The following is a 22130-nucleotide window of genomic DNA, read 5'->3' as shown; positions in this document are numbered from 1 at the left end:
ATGAATTATGATAATATGGATTATTTATCTATTAGATCATAAAACAGATTTACAATAACTGATTCTTCATTTAGTAAAAATTGTGACTCATACAGTCTAATAATAAGCACATATTATGGTCATGTGCATGGTCTTGACTTAAGTATTTTCACATTACACCTCTAGTTGTAGTTTTTTATGATTGACATATAAGTTATAAAATAATAAAGTACAACTTCAATATAAGAGACTGACTCCAATAAAAATATCAAGGTAGAAGCTGTTAATTGTTGACTGAATTTAGCCCCAGTGTATCATGTTATCTCTGCGGTACTGGCCTTCATCCTGCGGGGGCACACAGTTCAGCGGTCACATCTCCGGCGATACGCAGAAGAAGAGCCTCGCAGTGCGGCAGTCGTCAAGCGGTGTCTGTGCTGGCTGAACGTGGAGAGAGCAGTATGAGATGGTTAGCCACACAGCCAGGAAGCAGGCTAGCTATTAGCTAACCTCTAGCTGCCAACACTTTCTTCTTATCTGGGACATCAGCCACCTTTGAACAGGTATTTAACTCTATTTATGACTTGTAAAGCCGAGCAACCGACCGACGCTCACATTCGTAGTCAACGCTAACTGATTTCGCTAGCCAAGCAGTTAGCCGTCGCGCTAAATTGAGCTAACGTGGCTAACAAGCGATACTCTCGCAATTAAATACCGTTTAAAAAATTCAGTTGTGAGTCTTTGGCACCACCCCAGTGCTGTTGGCTCTGAGAAAACGTGTTGTGACATAATAGTCGAGTAGTTTTCTCACACACAGGCGGTTAAGGGCGACTTGACGCTAGCTGCTTAAACAGCTGCACCTAGCGTGCTCAGGTAAACATTAACCTGAGTGGCGTGACACTTCCTGAATTCCTGTGTCTTGACATGAGAATGGTGACAAATCAGCGGAGGAACACTAGGCTCTTTATGTGCAACACACAAACAACCGATTCGTTACTCAGTCGATACGTGTTTGTGTGTGTGGCACCAGCCGGCTGTAACGATAGATAGTTCTTAAATGTGCTGTTACTGTGATGGAATATTCCCCCACGTCCAGCTATGGTTTGCCAGGTTGTAATATCACCTGTGGAGAAGGTAGGACATTGCTTGTGAAGTTTAATACCTTACTTTGACTTTTCCTCTCAGCAGCTGATACATGCTTTGTTGTCTTCCATGTGCTTTGCTCTCAGGTGTCTGGTTCGGCCAGAACTGTACTTTTGGTCAACATCTGCATTGTTTGGTCGTAAATGTGACAGACCACACCAACACATCCAGCCTCAGTATGGGTCAGGACAGAGGGAAGTATGATTTTTACATCGGTCTGGGACTGGCCATCAGCTCCAGCATCTTCATTGGAGGCAGTTTTATCCTCAAGAAGAAAGGTCTTTTGAGGCTGGCAAGGAAGGGGTCGATGCGAGCAGGTACTGTGTTCAATGCACGGCACAACTAAGCCAACAAAGGAGCAAATAGTCCATATTTGTCAGTTGAGTTGAGGCACTCCCTGGTGTAGTTGCGCAATGCTGAAAGTCAGCTTAGAAGTCAAACCAGTGAGGTCAGGCCATTAACACGCCTTATTAAACCTTCCCTAGGTATCATGCTTGTGTGTGTGTGTGTGTGTGAGAGAGAGAGAGAGAGAGAGAGAGAGAGTCATCAGCACTCTATATAACCTGGTAATAATTAACTTCACCATTTCCCTTGTCCTTCAGTTCAAGTCCAACGCAGCTGCAGCTGACATGTAGTCAGATTTTGCTTACATGCAGATGTTATTCAAATGACTTGAAGATCACATTCTAAAATCTTTTTGCTCTTCAGGTCAGGGCGGTCATGCATATCTAAAAGAATGGCTATGGTGGGCTGGTTTACTATCAAGTAAGTGATGGCACTCTGTAGTTAAAATGTAAATAGAGTTATTGTTGGGTTAAGCTGATGCTTAAATGTCACAATTCAAACTGGTTTTGTTTTTTGTTTATTTTCTTCTGGTGAGTTTCATGCTTGCTCTTCCAGGAACGTCGTGATCACACTCACACAGTTGCACATTCATATCTGGTAGCCACTCAGTGCAACCACAGTCTGATCTGCTGGTTACTGAGTAGATCCACTGGAGCACTTGGGCTTAAGGGCCTTGCTCAGTGGTGGTAATGAGGGAGGGGCTGCCTGTTACTTTTCCCACTCAGATTTCTCTGCTTACATGGGAGGGTATCCTTGTAGTTAATATTCCTGCAGTGTGCACAAAAAACCTCAAAGTGTTGACCCCTCTCTGTCTTCATTACAATATAGTTGTCCTTTTTCATATTTGGTAGTTAACTTAGTGTGTCTTAATCCTTTACAGTGGGAGCTGGTGAAGCAGCCAACTTTGCAGCATACGCCTTCGCTCCTGCGACTCTGGTCACCCCACTGGGAGCCCTCAGTGTGCTTGTCAGGTACACAATTCGCTGCATGATTTAGACGTTTAAACCTCGTCCACATTGACTTTTTCCTTTTTGAAATGGACTTGTGGAGTGCAGTCACTGTGGCTGACTATGAATGTCATTGCAGTGCGGTGTTGTCGTCGTACTTCCTGACAGAGCGGTTAAACCTGCACGGGAAGCTTGGCTGCCTGCTCAGCATCCTGGGCTCCACCACCATGGTAATCCACGCTCCGCAAGAGGAAGAGATCAGCAGCCTCGAACACATGACCAGGAAGCTGGTTGACCCAGGTGCAGTAACAAATTGGATATCAGAGATCCTGACAGATTTTATACTTTTACCAAGGTTTACATCTTTGTCAGTCTTTATAACAAAAATATTAAAATACAGAGGCAAAATACATGAAATACAGATATACCATATCAGAATGCCTAATGCCGAATGTTGATTTAAACATTACAGTTCACTTTAAGTCCACCTTAACACCCCATACTCCATTTGTCTTAGGGTTTTTCTTCTTTGCCACTCTTGTCATCATCGTGGCCCTCATCTTCATATTTGTTGTGGGTCCCCGCCACGGTCAGACCAATATCCTTGTCTACATCACCATCTGCTCAGTAATTGGGGCACTCTCTGTGTCCTGCGTCAAAGGACTGGGTATTGCCATCAAGGAAGCAATCGCCGGGAAGAACGTAGTGAGAAACCCACTGGCATGGATCTTGCTTTTAGGTCTGGTGGCCTGTGTGAGCACGCAGATCAACTACTTGAACAAGGCACTGGACATATTCAACACCTCCCTGGTGACTCCCATCTACTACGTGTTCTTCACCACATCTGTGCTGACCTGTTCGGCCATCCTCTTCAAGGAGTGGGGGCACATGGGCACGGACGACGTGATCGGCACCCTCAGCGGCTTCCTGACGATCATCGTGGGTATCTTCTTGCTCCATGCCTTCAAAGACGTCAGTGTTAGCTTGGCTACTCTGGCTGTGTCCATGAGGAAGGAAGAACGAGCCTTTCCCGCAGCCAACGGCATGGGGTCCCACAGCACCTATGAACTGCTACACAGTGAGTCTAACGAGGACATGGAGGACAGAGAAATGGGCTTGCCTTTTGATAGCGTCTCTAGAAGAAATGGGGCAATGACGTCCTCATTGGATCATTAAGGAACTTTTGTCCCCAGTCCTACTGACTCACCAACCATGGCATTGTTATGGTGTATGAAAACAATAAGACAATCAGCTGTATGGGGAAAGTGACAGACCAGTGGATTGTATTTAATGTTTTAATTTGCCTTACTTTTCTCAGAATATGACCCGCTCATATTCAGTCAATTAGAACTTAATTTCATTCCTCTGTAGCGCTGTAAATGAGTTTTTTAAGAAACGTTTTGTTATATGTACATGTATATTCATGCACTGACTTACTTTCTATAAATCAAAAGGATAAAGGTTTTAATATATATTCTATACGAGCTCCTGCTGACGATGACTACAGTTAAAAGGACAGTCACTATGATTTGAGGTTTTTTTTTTCGTGATACTTGACAGTAAAAACAATTTTGGTTGGAAGTCATTCTGAACTTTTTTTGTAGCGTTTACATGAAAAGCTCTCAAGATGAACCAACAGATTTGTTACATATTTATTGAATTAAAATGATTAAAACATTTGAAACACAAGGCACAGTGAATAAATGCTTAACATGAGTATGAGCTTTGTTACTTTTCAATTTCCTTTAAAAATGTTTAGCATGCATGTTCAACAATATAGAAAATACAAATTTACTTCCACCCCCACTTAAAATCGGCTGCTGTTCACCCTTAATATTCCACCACTGCAAAACCTTAAATACTCATCTGATAAAACTAATTTCCCTTCCCTGATCTATAGCTTTCTGCAAGTATAAAACAAAGAATAGTTCATCCAAAAAGGGGAAATATCTATTCATTTCTGATAAGGCACGAGTGAATACAAAAAAAAAATATTCTGACAAAAAAAATGTGGCCCAACTTCCTTACATTTAATGGTCCTTTGCTACTGAAGACCTAAAGTAAATGAGGAGGAATATTTGCGGATAGTCTGGTAATGCTGGCAGCGTCTGGAGCTTCACGCTGGTCCACAGTATCGACGGCGGGGGCGGCGCCTCAGCTGCTGGCGAGCGACTGGTGTATCGGTGGCTGGAAGCATCGGACGTGTTCAACCGGCATGTTCTCTCCGTCTCCGGACTTCAGGTACTTGTTCAGGATGGCAAAAATCTCATTGTTGAGGACTTGGAATTTGCGGATTCTGTCGACCATCTTCTTCAGTGGCTAAAGGGGCAGAAAATATGAATAAATGTACAGAAAAGGAAAAAAAAAGTTTTTTCTGTGGGTCTGACCAGTGTCCTATGATGCTGTTAGAGGAGGAAGTATCCTTTCAGTAAAAGTACTAACACCACAATGTAAAAATACTGTACGTAACAGTACTGCATAGAAAATGTTACTTGTTTATAAGTACTTACATATAATCAGGAATATATACTTTAAGTATTAAAAGTAAAAGCACTCGATGCAGAAAGACGTGTCCTGTGACTACTCTAGTATTATATATGACCTCGTTAGATTATTATGCTCATGCGTTAATGTAAAAGCAGGATTTTACTGTTGTAGGTGGTTGATGTAGAGCTCACTTTGAACTATTCTGTATAGGACTGCAGCTAATGATTATTTCTATTATGGCTTAATCAGCTGATTTTCTCCATTAATCAACTGGTTTGTAAAAATGCTGGAAACAGTGAGAAATGCTGTCACAATGATCCAGAACCCAACGTGACGCCTTCACTGTTTGTTCAGTCCAAACCATCAAAACCACCAAACAATCCAGCTACCAGCAACACTAAAGCTCACTAATTAACACATCATTTCTGCTTTGTTTTATCCATTCAAAAAAGTATTAAACTTCAAGTTTTACATGGGGGTTTGTGCTGGACTATTTCTTGGCTGGGTGCAATAACTTCCTTGAGTCTTGATGAACTGCCACCGTATATGACAGTACAGCTAATCCTCGTCCCTCCAACTCACCACGCTCTTGATGACTTCGTCCTTGCCGTCGTGCTTCTGCACCTTGAGAAGGTGGTAGCTGAAGTCGAGGATGTCGAAGCGTCTGTGCTGTCCCAGGAGGGCGATGATCATGCAGCCAGCCCAGTGGAGGCCGTCTCCGAAGCACTGCCTGCAAAACAGGAAAGGGGGGCGCGTGAATACAGACGTTAAATCACATGTGGTCAGAGGACGTGACGCTGCCGTGTGCGCTGCTGCACTCACTCCACTGTGAACTCGTGGGCTCCCACAGGGATGCAGTACACAAACTGCATGGCACTCCAGAGACGGTGGAACTCCACGCACTCGTCCACGTGCATCACGCCGTTGCTGGGCAGCGGTCCGCGCCAGATGGGGTCGTCCAGGAAGCCTCGTACGCGAGTGAGGATGACCTCGAACATGGACAAACCGCAGCACAGCCTCTCTTTGGTCAGGAGGTCGCCCTCGCGAGCAATGGCTATTTGCTGCAAGAGAAAGCCAAAAAGGGCCGTGATACGCAACAGCTCATCAGGTCGGTATTTTTCACTTCTGATCCCACAGAACTTCTGGACCGGCCGTACCTGTGGGGTTCCAAGGCGTTCTATCAGTGGAACCATATGCAGCGCTGTGTATTTAGCTTCCAGACGCTTCATCTTGGCATCAAGGCGTTCCCCCTCTGAGGAAAATAAAAACATAGTGAGATAAATCTAGTTTTCTTGTCGACAAATCAACAAAATATTGTCTGTGAATTCAAACCCTGATATAGTTTATTTGTATGTGCCACAGAGCTGCACTGTTGTCCAGAAACACACAATGAGCTGCTGCCGATGTTCCTCCATTACAATGAAAACATTCACAGTACTTTACTCACTACAGCACTGAATTTGTTTTAATCTGCAGTTGGAAAGTTCAAAAGCACTGTTTTCTCCTGTTCGTGTGCCATGGGGTTACCGTTTCTGTTCCATTATGTGGATTTTTGAGGACACGACATAGAGCATGAATTCACACAGACAATAAAACAACACGGTAACACAGTAAATATAACCAAAGCAGTAAACTGGGCACAGCCATGGACTTGAAGTGGAATTCGTTGACGGAAAGAAACACCAAGGTCAGCAGGGTTTGTCTCTTGCTCTCTTTGTTTCCATTCGTTACACAACTTTTTTCTATTTCTATAAGAGAGTGAAACGCTATGGATGCCTTGCAGGAAAGGCTGTCTGAAATATCTGCCACTATCCTCTTATTTACATGATTACAGTGTTTCACTTCTCTAAATGACTGCCTGCGCTTCACTCTGCCTTCAAGTGTCTCCATTTGAAATGTAGAAACTCTTTTGCCGTCCGATGTTGACGGACAGCACGCTGTACGAACTCGCTCCGAAACACCAGCCTTATCCCTTGACTCAAAACACCAGGCACACCTCTCCATTTGTAAAGAAGCTGTATGTTCTCTCACGTGTTTACCTTTGACGTGGACTCTTGGGAGAATGTTCTGAAAAGGTGCAGCGTGCAGCAAATCACAGACTTCTTCCTGTGACTGGGAGAGAGATGCAGTGAAAGTCAAAACACTGACATGTGCATATGAAAGGCATGAAAATACGCTTGAGTCGCATCCTGAATGAGTGAAATTCAGTGTTATTCGTTCTATCTGAGATCCGTACCAGGCTCTGCTCGCTCAGCAGGCAGAACAGCATGGCGTTCCCCACTTCCCTCAGGTTCTGGAAACAGACGGTCTTGAGCTCAGCATACTCGACGATGTCCTTCAGCTGGTGGTGAAAGAATTCCAGGATACCTGAACAGAAATATAGCCAAATATTTCATATCTGTGGAGCAGCCGGTGGACCACATTCAGTAATAATGAGCACATGCAGCGGCTCGTTTGGACTGCTGGTGTCATTTTCACAGGTCTGTAAAATGACTCATTCTCAACTCTGCTCTCCTGCATTTATATGAAAAAAATCAGCGTGTGTTCGGATGTGATGCCAGGTTATTTGTTGAATCAAGCTTTCTCACTAGAGTTCATTTCAGTAATAATAGTTGTGTTCATCTGTGTATTTTAAAGCACACTTTGAAGTAACGCACAATAAAAGGTTGAAGGAAACAGCAAAATTTACTTAAACGTCCTCAGTTTCACAGAAAATGTTTTTTTTGCGTATTTTGTTTGACTGGCGCTCTTTTAATCACGTCTCTGTGTTGCGTCCTCTTCTTCTCCAATTCTAGAATAGTTTTCCAACTCAAGACTTGGTGCCACCTACTGTTTATCTCAATGAACTAATAATCACATAAAAACGGTGGATGGAAACGAGCTTTCATTCACATTTTCTTTTGCAGATTTTCTCGAAATTCAGTTAAAATTTGAGATACATTTGAATGGAAACCCGGCTATTGTGGATAGTTCCCCTCATATTTGAAAGCTTCAATTAAAGGTCCACTGTTTAGGATTCAGGGGGATCTATTACATGGAGTCAGCCATGTTGGATCAGGTTTCTACAGTAGCCCAGATTTTCACCTGTGGTGGAAAATCTGGGCTTGGACATGCTTGGAAGTGGAGCGTGAGGTGAGAAACACTCAGTTGTTGCAATCTCACCATTAGATGCTACTAAATCCTACATACTGGACCTTTTAAGCTTTCAAATTGCTCATTGTTAGTGGTTGCACAGCTTGGCTCTTTCAGCAGCAATTTAACTGCCATTTTCATCACTTTAGTGCAACAGATGTTGAAAAGGAGCATTGAAATCACTTGACATTAAATCAATTTGCCAGTTTCTCAAAGGAAATTCAATAAATGCGTAGAAATGAGGTTTGAGTCTTAATGTGTGCTTTCATGGCCACAAGAAGAAGAGGTTACATGATCAGTTACCTGGGGAACCGTACTCGTGGCGGGGAAGTCTGCAGATCTTGGGCATCACCTCCATCAGGGTCTTCACATACTGCATTATGGTGCCCTGAAGCTGTACAAGCAGCGTATACAGTTATTCAGTTAAGAGGCAACGATGAAGAACAGAAACATGAAGAAATGGATCCTACAAAAGTCTTACTCACCAGGCTTTTGACGACCTTCAGCAGTTCCTCCATCACCACAGCGATGCCCTGGTAGCCCAGGAGTCTGCACATGACCTTGATGTGTGGGGGACCCACGAAGTTCCTGTATGTGCTAAATATGCTGCTGTACGCCAGGTTCAAGGTCTGCAATCAGAGCGAAGACAGTGAAACTCAAACTCAAATCATCTGAATAAACATTCTGTGCAGTCATCACCCATGATGCATCAGGGAGTGAGGACGGATATTCGAAAGATAAATGGTAAACAGATTATCTTTTTCTATTAAAGCCACTGTTCACTCATACTCATTAACAAATGGGTACTGATGGTAAACTGGGATCCTGTGGGTGTATCTGTGGTTATAAAAGGGCTGAGTCACTTTGTCACAGTAAACACTTTGAATACATCAACAGCCAAGGACACATCAACAGTTTGTTTGGAGCAACAATGCAAATAAAATAATAAAAAAAAACTTACTAGCATCCACAGAGTCTACAATGTTCATAAAACCCCACAATATTAGTATTCAGAGAGGATGAACCGCAGCCACACAGTTCTGAGATTAAGTTCGACCCACATGGGACAATAAATAACAAGACGTCTGCAGCCGTGCTAAAGGCTAAAGGCTCTGTGAGGCTGTACCGAGGCGCAGTGGTGATTTCAGCTAAATGCTAACACCAGAATGCTAACATACTCACAACGAGAATGCTGATGTTTGGCAAGCATAATGTTTACCAAGTTTACCGTCTTGTTAGCAAATCTTAGCATGCTAAACGTTAGCATACTTCCATAAGAAACAAAGCACAGCTGAAGCTGTTGGGAAAGTCATCAGTTTATTAGGTATTTGGTTTTAAACCACAGTATTGGACACATTATACTTTTAAACTGATGATGGCGGTGCATAAACAGTCAGGGGGGTCACCAGAGTTATTACAATTCATCCTGAGGTGGGACATGAACGTCTGTATCACATATCATGGTAGGTCATCCAATAGCTGTTGAGATATTTCACTCAAAACCACAAATATCAACATGGTGGCACCTGAGGAAATCTTAGGCTCACCAAATTCATTAGGATTCATCCTCTGAGGACCATGACTGTCTGAACCAGATTTCATGGTGATCCATCCAGTTAGTCATTGAGAAGTTTCAGTCTGGACCGACCAACTAACATTTCCATCCCTTAAGACCCAACGCTAGTGTGGCTAGAACAAATTGTCCCAAGATGAGATCATCAATGGAAACGCGTTCATCACTCTAGATTTAACGGCAACCTGCCTGACAGATTATGAGACATTTGGGCTGCAAAGTTCAGATTTTGGCCAGAGGGCGGCGCCGGAGGAAAGCTCAGGGAACGTTAAACGTGCAAAGGATAAATTTCACAGCAATCTTCCAAATAGATTTTTGGTGTCCAAGTGAAAATATCCTAGCTTGACGGGTGGCGAGTGTCAGGGGGGGTCACCAGCAACATTAGGAATCCTCCCCTGGGGACCATGAATATCCACAGTAAATCTCATGACAATCTGGACAGCAGTTGTTGAGAGACTTTGCTGCAAACAGATGGATCGACGAACTGAGCAACATTTCAGCTCCCTGCCAAACGCCGCCTCTAGATTTTCCAGATACCGTGGCACGGACCAAAGCGATGGCGAAGAGGACATTAATGATCAATTTCTCTATGATTTTCTGCAGAGGAACAAGTGGGGAAAAAATGGGAGCATAAACCAATATCGAAGCAGCTACATTTACAACCATTAGAAAAAGTATATATAACGAGCCATTTGGCTGTCGAACTGTTGCTCCATGTTGCACTCTGTTCTAACATCCACAGCGAGAGATCCGACCTCCCTCTCTCTCCCCCGTCGGCAGAGAAATGAAGCTGCTCTAATCCAGCAGCGCTCCCACTAGAGTGGCAGTAGCGGAGACAAAGACACAACAATCTCGGGTCCACTCCTGAGGCTGAAAGCCTGCACAGCAGCACCCGACATCAGAGCTCTCGATGTCAGTGGAATATATGCTTTAATGATTGAACAGCGGGAGAACAGGATAGAATATCACCACAGGCGCAACAGATTGATATGTTCAACACGTGCTCGCAGGGTTTTTCTGGTAAGTCTTCCATTCTGTCGTGCTTTGAACGGATGGCCACTAATGATTTTCTTATCATTACCATATAGACAAGTATATCTTGTTGCTTTGGATGCCAGCTGAGGCAACAGAACATGTAAAAGGATGCGTTTACTTAATTTTAATAAGTGGAAAAATAGCATCTCCACAGTGACTTGCACTATAAAAGCCTGAAAGATGTAAGCTTCCTGGCTTGACTGGAATTCTAAGTTTAAATGTAAATTATTAAGCAATTAATTAATTATTAATTGTGCCTGAAAATGTTGCTGCTTTAGATTTGTTTATGAGGGCTTCCTTAGAAAAGCCCACTTAAAAATCTAGAGAACTGCAAAATAACACAGCTCGACCACATACTTGAATGCACCTTATTCCCAGTGAGAGCCACACCCCTCTCCCCCTTTTAGTTCACCCCCCTTAGTTCAAACAGAGGAAAGCAAAATGAACACTTCTAATTATTTCACACTAAATTTCACTTGGTTCCACGTAAATAACAAAACAATTCAACACTGAAGATCAAATCTGGGCTTTTCTGAGAACGGTGCTACAGTTTCTCTTCCATTTTGAACAATTTTAACACCTGAAAGGCTTCTATTGTCCCCACCTGACCACCTGTTTTAGATGAATACCATGTTATTATTTTGTATTCTATTAGTGAAAAGTTTCTAACATGATAAATAATGCTCAAATAAAAGCTAAAGCCACTTGCAGCACTATTAAGACCTGACCCGCTCCAGGTTGTCAGGTTGTCACCTGTCCCGTCACAGGTGACTTACCGGCACAGATGAGCCTCTTCACAAATCATTCTGCATTATATAATTTGCTGAACATCTGTGAATACACTCGCCTGCCTCCCTCCACTGCCCTGTGTTCCAGATAATCCCTCATACAGAGCTTATTATCCGCTGATATTGTTCTTTCACTTTTTATGCTTTGTATGATGCCCGTGTGGGATGGGTAGGTGGCCTCGACATGTTTTTATCAATTATGTTTAACACTAATGCACCGTTAACACAATGTGTAGGACGGATGTAATTACATTTTTTTATTGACTCACTGTTTACATCAATCTAGCAGAAAAGGTGTTTTAATTAAAGTGGTCGACACAGCGACTGCTTGTTATTGATGGAGGCTCAATATACTGTGTGAGATCCTCAGTGAGAAGCGCAAAAATCTAAATTTGTTGCAGTGTTACAGTTTTACTTAATCTGAATTTGTTCTTTTAGTGTCTTATTCTGTGTTTGTTATCTCTCTGTTCCAGTTCATGTTTTCACTGTGAGACTCTAATAACTGAGGAAATACTTCAAGTATCAACTCAGGTCTAGAAACAGACTACAGAGACAGCTTTGCATCATGGGGATTGTGGTCTACAACATCTCCACCACCTCAGCCAGAGTGACCTGGCCGTCGTCCCCCAGCTGCCTGGACACCTTCTACAGCGTCATGTATGACCCGAACTGGAACAGCCTCCTGATGGGCTACAAGCGCAAGAGTTTCATGCACGAGGAACGAATCCCCGTCAGTCAGACCAGCACACACCTGGCCAACCTCCTTCCCCAGACCGCCTACTTCTTGTGTGTGACGTGTCAGGCAGCCAATCCGGTGCGGGACCAGTGCCAGGTGTTCAGCACTCTGAGCGATAGCAGCGAAGGTCACGACAGAGCAGGCTGGGAGCTCGCCATGGGCGTCTGGCTGACCTGCTGCATCTTGCTCCTGGTCATCGCTGGCATCCTGTTGTGGGGATGTCTCCACACCATCTGCTCCATCCCCAGTCAGGCCGCGGACGGCTGCCATGCGGCGACCAACTCCACCCGCCAAGACATGTCTGGATCCTACACTCCCAGAAGAACCAGCGAGGACAGCGCCAAACATGCCACCATCATACAACGCCCCCTCCTCTCGGCGCAGACCACCGGCCACATAATTACCCAGGAGCACGAGCTGAGGACGCTCGCTAAGCTGTCTGGCACCGAGCCAGTTTGAATCAACTGGATTGAGGTCATCACAGCAACGTTCTGCCTGGACTGAATTGTCACCGAGTATTATTATCCACTGATGAAATCCTGCAGAGCCCAGGAGGTGTCAAACATTTATACTTTTTCCACTAATTCATGCTCCCAATTTTCTAAATCATACTCTAGATTTAATTAATGACGCTCTAGATTTAAATGAGTTAGTTTGAAACACTACTACACTACTAATATGATTGTTTTCTTCAGTCCACTGGCAACCCCTACCCACACACTTTATCATCTGTTTGCAGAACAGCAACAAACACACTGACAGCTTTGTTTGGATCCATCACTTTGTGCATAAAACCAGAGTTTTTGCCTGCCATACAGCCTCCAGCTGCTTTCCTCTCTTCTTAACTACTTACTGACAGCGGTTAACTTTCAGTATTCAATATGAGCAACTGCTGCTCCAAAACACACCTGGTTTACGTGCCTGCATACCCAGGTTACGCAGAATCACGTAGCCTGATGGCGGACAGTCAGGCGACACCATCAGATCTGATTCATATTCATCTGATTATAATGACTGAGTGTCTGTATCCATTTCTCTTCAGTTACAGAGGTAGCAACCGTTCACATCACCGTGCGTGAAAGAGCTTCCTGATCAACAGCTTTCTCTGCAGCACTGCACTTGAACTTATCTTCAGCAGGCCTGGACACTCAACTCAGCATCATGTAACTTGTTTTGATTTAGGACGGACAGGTGGATATCACATTTCATGCAAATCAGGCCCTGACATCATTGTTGTCTCGCCATCAACGGCCAGCGAAAGAGAGAGTGAGACAAAGTCTGAAAGCACCAAAAACAATATCTGAGAGCAAAAATGTTTAAATCAAGAGAATATATCTATTTTATTTGTTTCTCCATGACACCTCTTGGGCTCTGTAAAATCCTGTTTGTGTTTAGGAGAAACAAAATCTCATGGCGCTGCTTTCAATGATAAACGTGCTGCAAATGCAACACTTGCAGTAGTAATTCATCCTGTCCTGAAACTGAACATGTTCTTATAATATAAATTTAGGCTTTTCTATAGAAACATTTTTCTTCCACGTAATTTGCACATGTTGTAAGATATTTAACGTATCGTTTTCCATGCTGACGCTTTCCTACTTGTAATCTGCAGATATATGTGTTGCTAACATGTAGTGAATGCTTGGCTTCATCATGTGGACTAAAGACACGTCACACACCGCCAGCGAGGTCATGGCAGAAAAAAATATCTTCCACTGATGGATGTCAAGAAAATAAAGTCAAAGAGACGTGCTTTCTCTGTGGCTGATGGAGAAAATTTACTGACCTTCGACCCATACAAGTAATGAGGCTGAGCAGTGGGCGGCTTGTCCCTCTGGAACTCCTGAGAGAAGGGCAGGACGGTGCGCACAAACCTGAGCACACAGATACAGATTCATCAAACATCAAATCAGGGTATGATGCACATGGTAAAGGGATGGCAGGAGGTTTAAACATGCCCGCACACACACGTGCACAATGGGACTGCTGTAGATAACCTTGCAGTATTGTGCTGCAGAAACAGCTTTATCATCAGAGATACAAGCAAGCAAGCAGCAGAAATACAATGCATTCAAACACTGCACACAAATCATTTGTGGCTTATCAAGCAGCCAAACAAGTTCAACTTGTGTGTTTATTTGTAGACTATACAGATGCTGTTACTGCTTATTTCAAAAGAGGCCCACTGAGAATCCCTCTTTTCATCCACAGATTATGAGATTTCCCCTCTGGTCGGGGTTCTGTATACTAAATATAATGCAAGAGTCTGCTGCAATCAGGGATCTGGCTCCACATGAGCCACATTTAAGCAAACAGATGATACAGTTTATCTAACTAAAAGCTTCATTAGTTGTTTTTCAACTGTGTCTACCCTTAACACTGGAACTTTGCTGCATGGCTGTAGACCTTTTCATAACATTTGGGCCAAAACAAGCAAATCTTGGCAGACAGAAGGTTTTGACTGTTGAGGTCTGTATTGCATTTGCTACTCACTTGTGGCCAGATTAACCTGCAAGAGGGCCCTTGAAAAAATATTAGTTTTTTTGGCCCCTGTTGACTCTCACTATACATGGTAGCTTCATCATATCCAACAAGAAACCAACAAGTACTATAGAGCAGAAAGAAGGTGAACAACAAAAAACTAAACAGGAAATCCTTTTCTCGTATCTCTATTTTTAAAGCAAAAATTCACTGGTTCCATCTTCTGAAATGTGACTAACTGATGGGTTTTGTTACACACTAGATTAATGAATTACTTTTGAAAATAAGTTTTAGCCGTACAGTACTATTACTACCTTTACCCAGGTGTAACTAAAATAATAAGGGTCTTTAAAACTACATTTTGACAAAGAGCTTCTCTAAAAGACAAGTAATCAAAATACATAAAAGCAGAGGATATGGAGTCAAGCTGGGGCTGTTTCAGGCCCTGGAGGTCTGAGGCCCTGGCAAAGTTGCTCACTTGGTAATCCAGCCTTATTACTACTTTTACTAGTTGCATTTAGATATCAGGGTTTAAATCTGGGTTTATCATTCTGACCTTTCATTGATCTTTACCATATTTTATTTTGAAATGTTTGTCTGACCCTAAGCAGATGATGCACAAGCAAACAGTGTCACTGCGTGCATATTCAATCAGTGATTGATCTGACTTCCAAATGACCATCAATCATAATTGCAGCCTGCTGGCAGGAATTCATGTTTGAAAAACATTTGGTTTAAAAGTGATTTTATACTACATCTCTATTAAACAAATGTCAAAGTTAATTAGCCAAGTATTTTACCACAAGTACATTCTAAATCCAGGAAGGACAGCCATATTATTGACTACAACCCATTGACCGTGACCTAGACAGCGACCCGAACACACCTGTTGGTGGAGCCGTTGTAGCAGTAGTTGGGCAGGAAGTCATAATTGAGCTCCCAGAAGACGTGCAGGGTTATCCGGCCGTAGGGAGCCGACACGTTGTGGTTGGCCTCGCGGAACATGGCGTCCAGGCTGTCCAGAGTCAGGTACTTACTGAGGAGCTTGTGTGTCATGCGGTTGATATCCAGGAGACCTTCCAGTTCCTTTAACCAGGTAATGCACACAGGAAAATAATTAATGACTGTACATGAATGCACGTAGTGGAAAAAAAGAAGCAAACACAAATATACTCCATGCTATTTATAAAACCATTACAGTAAACACACCATGATTGATGTGAGGTCCTCGCTCTCGAAGCGATTGATGGCCAGCTCTAGAGACCTGTAAAGGGCAGCTGAAACCCTCTGAGTGATGAGCCTGTTCAGATCAATGGAGCGGCCTAGAAGCTGAGATTCACAAGCAGTTAGTAAGGCAGACACAACATGATGGCGATACAGTGCGGGTGGCGGTACCGAGCGATCAGAACGCAGGACCGGTGCAGTGCATACCTGGACGTGGCGCTGCTTCAGAAGTGTCTCGTAGCGGTTGGAGGCCGGCCAGGGAATGTTGGCCCCCTGATTCTTGCAGTCGGCTCTCAAACGTTTGTCAAGCAGAAGACTGAATGGTTGAAATAAAGAAAAAAATCACAATCATTGTTTTTTTTTTCAAATTAGTTGAGCTACTCTACAAACTTGCAAACCATGACAACTGCTAAAGCGCCCCATGGGGTACACAGAGGGATATCTGTACCCCAGGGGGCCCTTCAGGTTGGGAATCACTGCATTACAACACAGGTAAACCCACCAACAATATGAAAAAAAGAAGTAGATGCCGGATATTTCACCTACCTTCCTGCTAGAATCTTGTAATAGGCAAATATCTGATCAGCCAGCTTGTAGACAAACTGATCAAAGCACAAGTTCACCTGAAAAAACAAAACATGTTTGAGAAAACATGTTTCCATCTGTGACGAACATCTTAACAGGGAATAAAAAAAATAACATCAAACACCGTGTTTCAAAATGTTGCTCTTGCATGGACACGAAACTCGTTTGACACCACAAGCACACAATTCTTAGATGACGAGATGGCAGTTGGTGCTGCTTCTCCATCACATTGGATCATCCGGTACGTGCACCAAGTCTTTCATTACCTCAGCCTCTATTTCATCATAGAGGAACTGCTTCTTGAATTTGGTCAGGGCGTAGTGAGCGCTGTCGTTGTACAAATCCAGGGGGTACAGCACATACCTGCAGTGGATAGAAGCAAAAAAGTTTTATTCCAAAGTGCCTGAAATAGAAAGGCCTGCATATTAGTTCATAAAGAGGAAAAAAGAAAGTGGAGAAAGCAACCATTATATCTGAAAACCAGATAAATCCAGTTCTGATGGCTCGATTCAGTCTTTTCAGACACGAGTTCAGGGAAACGTGTCGAGCATTTTTAGTCGGTAACGTAAAACTTTAATGAACTTCAAAGTTTTAGGAGTTCAACATATTAAATGAAGATGACTGTGCTGCAGAGCTTACTTACCAATGTGCTTCACATACTAGCAAAAATATCACTGTACAGTCAACTCCATTAATATCTGGACAGAAAATCTCATTTATTGGGGTTCCTTAAAACGATTCCTGTCCATATTAAATATCAATATGGTTGAAATGCTGACTTGAGGGTTAATTTTGGGTGAACAGTTGAAGAATTACAGCACTTATGACTCATGCCAGTTGATGTGCTTAATGGCTTATGTAAAACCTGCCTCGCATCAACATAATCCTGCAGCAAAGATTTAAAACAGACATGAAAACATTCACGGTTAATCCCATTTTTTAGGAATTTACCCTTTTTGAAAACAGAAGAAGCAACCAGCGAAATTGCTGAATGCCTCCAGCCAGTCACACCACTAATGATCTCACACTGCCAGAACCTTTTCAAACCAAATTTTATGCTTTCTTTTTGACAAGACAAAGGCACAGTGTTGCATCGTAGTACTTCCAACCATCAAACTACACTAGGGAGAACTTCTGTGGTGCCACTTCTGGACGCTGGCATTTCTAAAGCCATAGTTGTTGCCTCGCAATATCCATAAGTGTCACTATCCCCGCTCCTCCAAACGTTTGCAAACACCGTCAGAGGCCTGGTTACAGGAGACGCTCCATGCATCCAAGCTTTCCACTGCTTGATGCATGATTCGCAGGCTGATTTACTGTGCAGACCTAATGAAAGCTGCAGAAAAGCTCCCAGAAAGACAAACAGCTAAAATATATGGATTTCTAAACAATAATAGAGCGGGAATGGGAGGGAAATGTCTAACACAGTCTACACAGCCTGCACACTGACGGCAGCATGTTAGCAGAGCAGCAGCAGCATCTGTTCCATCTGTGTCTACGTAGGATGCCATTAGGCACAGAAGTGAGTGTAGGTCACCCACATTTCAGCAGCACTCAGAGCCCAACACACTATCACTGTAGTAAATGTGAAAAAACAAACTTGAAGCTTAAAAATGCACTTTGGGGCATGTTTACAAATGTACAGTATAGCATGAGTGAAAGACAAACGGTTACACAGCTGTATTGATTAGAACCGAAGCGAATCTGTTCTGTCAGACGCACGTGAGATGAAAAACTACTGAAAAACGTGGCTGAAACATTTCTTGTTCGGGGTGAGAAACTGTTTCCCCACAGTAATCTTTGTCACAGAAGACGGAAAAGATCCTCACTCCATCATGGATGCTTCCTTCGTCTCCAGGATGTGGTCGGTGAGGATCCAGGGCATGGACATCTCGATGGGGAACTGGATCCTGCGGCCCATTGTGAGCTCCAGGAAGAACTCCCTGAACCAGAGCTGGGAGAGGTCACAGCACTGCTGCAAGGTCTCTGCACAGAGGAGGAGTATAGAAACAGCTCTTTATTAGAGGGTCTGCTGACAGCAGAGAGCTACAGGGTCAAACTGTTCGCTTTTTCTTACCACTGAAGTTCAGCAGATGGGTGTAAAAGAAGGACTCGCGGTGAAACTTCTCAATGTCCACGATGGTGGGACCTTCCAGACTGCTGCGCAGAGTCTTCTTAGAGCCACTTTTGTCAGCAATGAGAGACTCCAGCATCGTTCTCACCATGTACAGCTGCACAGACAGAAAAGGAGAAAAGAAAAAGATGATTTATTGAAAAAAGAAAAAGAAAAACAATGTAAGTTGATGTTGATGTAAGAATGTTATTAATGTCAGCACACTGTTGGCTTTACTAGCGACATCTCCCTCAAACACCAACAGCCTTAAAAAAGAAGTATTCTAATCTAATATAATCTAATAAAAGCTCTTCTCTCTGTTGCTTCATGCGTGCCGTAGTATCTCATTAAAAATACAGGAAATCTGAATTGCACATGCATCATACATCTTCCTTTTGATGCTCACTCAATACACACTTGAGTTCACCTCAGAAGGCAAATTTTCTTAGAGCCATCATCTCCATCATTTACTGATCAAAACACCAGAGCTGAAATCTGTTGATTCGGGGTAGATAAACACAGAAGGTCATTGTTTAGCTGAGCTTTATAGTCCTGCACCTGGAAAACAGATTAATTCTTGGAACTGAGCTCTAAGCTGCTAAATCTGCGTGGTTTATGCAACATAAGGGAGCTCAACACAATATGTGTGACATATAATTGCACAGATGATTACTATTCAGCACTGTGATGTATGGATTTGAATGAGTAAGCAATTTAGGCTTATCAACAGTCATTCAGAGATGGAGTGACGAGAGAATAAAGAACCGGCTGGTTTATGAGGCAGAGCAGCACAGCCTGAGATCTTCTGAGCTCATACCATCTCCTTTCTCTTTTATCCAGGAGTGATTCAACTTTCACATGACATGTTGCAGGCCTGAGCTCAAATCTGATGTCTCAGGGGCTGCGTGAGCTTCATAAGCCTGATTAATGTGGACTTGCAGCAGCCCGGCTCACAGTGAGCAAAACCTTGCAGGTGAGGGAAAAGGATGACGAGAGGAAGAGTTAGAGCGAGGTGTGGCTAAGGAGAATGAGCAGAGGCGTGGAGGCCAGACCTGTGTACTGGAGGGCCCCACTGCACGGCGAGGAACCTTGATGTCAAAGCCACCCTTGGGATCTTTCTCTCCACGGAGGGCAGGGTCGTTGTGCGGCTCCCGGCCCGTCTCCCAGTCGCACACCGTCTTCCGGATGGCCTGGAGGACGCTGCAGTGAGAGGACCATTCAAAGACCGCAATGAGTTTTCTCGTCAACCATTGGATAGGGAGTCTATGCATGAGCGCAAACAGTCACGCACACTGCAACCCCTGCACAGAGCTTCTCTTATGAGTTGTGAATGTCATGAAGTATGCAGGAAGTGTTGCTGCTGTGACAAACTTGCTAGAGGGAGATTTCTACTGGTGCATTTAGGGACATCTGCAGGATAAAAGATTCACCATCCCAACAAAAATGTCAATTTCCAATAGAAAAACAGAGTTCAGATTATGTACATTTATGGTGATTGCTTTAAAAGGGATACTTCAAGCAAAAATTTTAATCTAATTTAAGCATTTTGATCACTGTGGAAACAAGCTGCCAACACAACACTGACATATCACCTTTGAGGTTGATATGACAAACGTGTCAGCAAACGTTGGCATTCATTTGAAGTTGTGCAATAAATGAATGCAAGGCAATATTCACTCCCCACGTAGCATGTTTTGCTCTCCAACAGCACTTAAGGGAAAAATCATATATATCATTATTTTGCTGCTAAACTAAACTGCTAAACTTTAACTGTCTTTAGTCGTTTGGTGTTACAGAGATAGCACACTGCAGGGGGGTTTTAGAGCTTTTCTACTGAAAACAGCTGCCTGCTGCAGCCAAAAATAACCCAATGAGCAAGACTGAACAAAAACAGGAGAGCTGGGGGTCAGAAAATCAAAACAAGCTAAAAGCTCCATAGAGTTGAGAGAAACTGTGGAGTCAGGCGATATTTATCTGAACGACACCTTTCACATATTTGATTTATTGCTGTTATTGAAATATTGACTATATTCATCTTTAAAACTTTTATGTATACTCATATCCTTCACTGATAAATCAAAAAGTCACAGCCACTCTTTAATCCATACAAACCTCTTAAACTACTTGTGTTGCATAATCCAAAGTCTCAGGTGTCCACCTCAAAGCTCAGTATGTCTGAAGTACATAATTATCATAACTACTGCAAAACACCTCTGCAAAATCCTCTCAAGTCTGCCTCTGCTTGGTTCATTGGCCAGCGGTCCCACTCAGTCACAGGGCTTGAATAATTCATACTACCAGGATAAATTCTGGGTGATATTATTAACACAATCGTTTATGTATGGGTGTTTTTTTGCAGCCGAGATGTGAAGGTGACTAGTGACTGTGGTGTGAGCCGTACCTCTGGATGACATTTTTCTTCTTCTTGATGGCCTGTCGCAGGGGGTCACGCAGAGTGACCTGAGCAAAGTCCTGCAGAGCCGAGTAGATGGTGTGACGGATGGCGTGATTGAACACACTCTCCATGCGTCCCATCAGCACCTGTAGTCCCTTTATCATTGCCATCACCTGCCACAAGCACATCATTCAATCAGCGGTGAGAGAACTAGTAGATCAAAAAACACGTGTGTGATGGAGATGCAACTGACCTCCACCAGCGCAAACTTCTCCTCGCTTGTGTAGTTGTATCTGGTGGCTCTCTCATACTCCTCGGCGTTGTCAGGGCACTCCTTGTTGGAGTACTTGTCGGTTGGATGAACCAGTTTCCAGGAGTACTGTGGGGAAAGCAAGATAGTTTTGGAAACGTGTCCACACAAAAAATACACAACCACGAATCAATCAGGAGAATTGTGCTGCCAATTAAAGCCACAAACAGCACAGTGTTTAACCTGAGGATTGATGATTTCTGCAGCTCTGAAGTTAAAGAATTTACACAAGAAACAAAAAGTCATCACAACAGTTTCATCTACATCTCTGTGCAGCTTCCTCACCACTTCCATGACATGAGCGCTCCACTGGGAGAGCAGCTGCATGCCCTGCAGGGCCAAGTCAAACAGCTTCCTGTACTCTGCGTCAGTCTTTTGGGCCTCCTGACGCCCTGATCCGGTCACCACCTACACGGACACAAATTAACACACTTTAACACACACCTGGCAGACCACAGGATGCCCACACCTTAAACTGCTGATGTACATGCACACATCGGTGAAATCTGCAAAAATAAAATCACTTTCTCATTCCCAACATTTTCGTCTTCAGCACATCAGCAATTCTCATCCGCAAGTGAGTCAGTTAACCTTGCATGTGAATCACACAGAGCTGTGAGTCCTGGAAATCCACTGTGGCAAGACATCTGCTGAAAAGCTGGTTACATCAGCCCTGAGAATTCAAATATCCCCTCACATAAGACAGAGCTCTTAAAGCCTTCTTGTAAAGGAGATTGTCTGTCCACCAGCCAGGGGGTGGATGTTTTTAATGAGAAAACAGTATGCATGTAATGTTCTGATCCGCTCTTCAGCCTCACAGACAATCTAACACTCTAGCACATGTCCACCAGTTGCACACC

General features: G+C 43.4%; 2 protein-coding genes across 3 annotated transcripts in view; one reads left to right on the top strand and one right to left on the bottom strand.

The window, feature by feature from the left end:
• The first annotated feature begins 379 nt into the window (after window positions 1–379).
• nipa2 (NIPA magnesium transporter 2) lies at window positions 380–4127 on the top strand. 2 transcript variants are annotated; one of them, XM_041935931.1, is made up of 6 exons: window positions 380–539; window positions 1206–1436; window positions 1828–1884; window positions 2345–2435; window positions 2551–2711; window positions 2929–4127. In XM_041935931.1, exons 2-6 carry the CDS (start codon window positions 1298–1300, stop codon window positions 3585–3587), a joined length of 1107 nt encoding a protein of 368 aa, XP_041791865.1. In that variant the 5' UTR covers window positions 380–539; window positions 1206–1297; the 3' UTR covers window positions 3588–4127. The 2 variants fall into 2 exon arrangements, with proteins under 2 accessions (XP_041791865.1, XP_041791864.1); XM_041935930.1 differs by lacking the exon at window positions 380–539 and adding an exon at window positions 617–1110.
• cyfip1 (cytoplasmic FMR1 interacting protein 1) overlaps window positions 4050–22130 on the bottom strand; it is a 28527-nt gene continuing 10446 nt past the window's right edge. The window contains exons 12-31 of the mRNA XM_041935929.1: window positions 21556–21678; window positions 21214–21339; window positions 20967–21133; window positions 19618–19765; window positions 18530–18683; window positions 18282–18438; window positions 16719–16815; window positions 16414–16490; window positions 16075–16183; window positions 15853–15972; window positions 15530–15729; window positions 13949–14036; window positions 8516–8659; window positions 8334–8424; window positions 7135–7265; window positions 6938–7010; window positions 6056–6150; window positions 5721–5959; window positions 5481–5628; window positions 4050–4730 (exon numbers count right to left, since the gene is read on the bottom strand). Of these exons, the coding sequence (XP_041791863.1) occupies window positions 4566–4730; window positions 5481–5628; window positions 5721–5959; window positions 6056–6150; window positions 6938–7010; window positions 7135–7265; window positions 8334–8424; window positions 8516–8659; window positions 13949–14036; window positions 15530–15729; window positions 15853–15972; window positions 16075–16183; window positions 16414–16490; window positions 16719–16815; window positions 18282–18438; window positions 18530–18683; window positions 19618–19765; window positions 20967–21133; window positions 21214–21339; window positions 21556–21678 (2652 nt within the window). The 3' untranslated portion in view covers window positions 4050–4565. The remainder of the gene's footprint in view (window positions 4731–5480; window positions 5629–5720; window positions 5960–6055; window positions 6151–6937; window positions 7011–7134; window positions 7266–8333; window positions 8425–8515; window positions 8660–13948; window positions 14037–15529; window positions 15730–15852; window positions 15973–16074; window positions 16184–16413; window positions 16491–16718; window positions 16816–18281; window positions 18439–18529; window positions 18684–19617; window positions 19766–20966; window positions 21134–21213; window positions 21340–21555; window positions 21679–22130) is intronic.

Source organism: Chelmon rostratus, chromosome 4 (assembly GCF_017976325.1).
Source record: "Chelmon rostratus isolate fCheRos1 chromosome 4, fCheRos1.pri, whole genome shotgun sequence".
Taxonomy (NCBI): Eukaryota; Metazoa; Chordata; class Actinopteri; order Chaetodontiformes; family Chaetodontidae; genus Chelmon; species Chelmon rostratus.
The sequence above is the reverse complement of the archived record's forward strand: the minus strand, read 5'-3'. Positions and strand labels throughout refer to the sequence as shown.

Coding starts and splice junctions, on each gene's coding strand:
- nipa2 (XM_041935930.1), top strand. CDS start 1,050: ATGGAATATTCCCCCACGTCCAGCTATGGTTTGCCAGGTTGTAATATC. Junction 1,111..1,205: donor TAATATCACCTGTGGAGAAG/GTAGGACATTGC, acceptor CTTTGCTCTCAG/GTGTCTGGTTCGGCCAGAAC. Junction 1,437..1,827: donor GAAGGGGTCGATGCGAGCAG/GTACTGTGTTCA, acceptor TTTGCTCTTCAG/GTCAGGGCGGTCATGCATAT.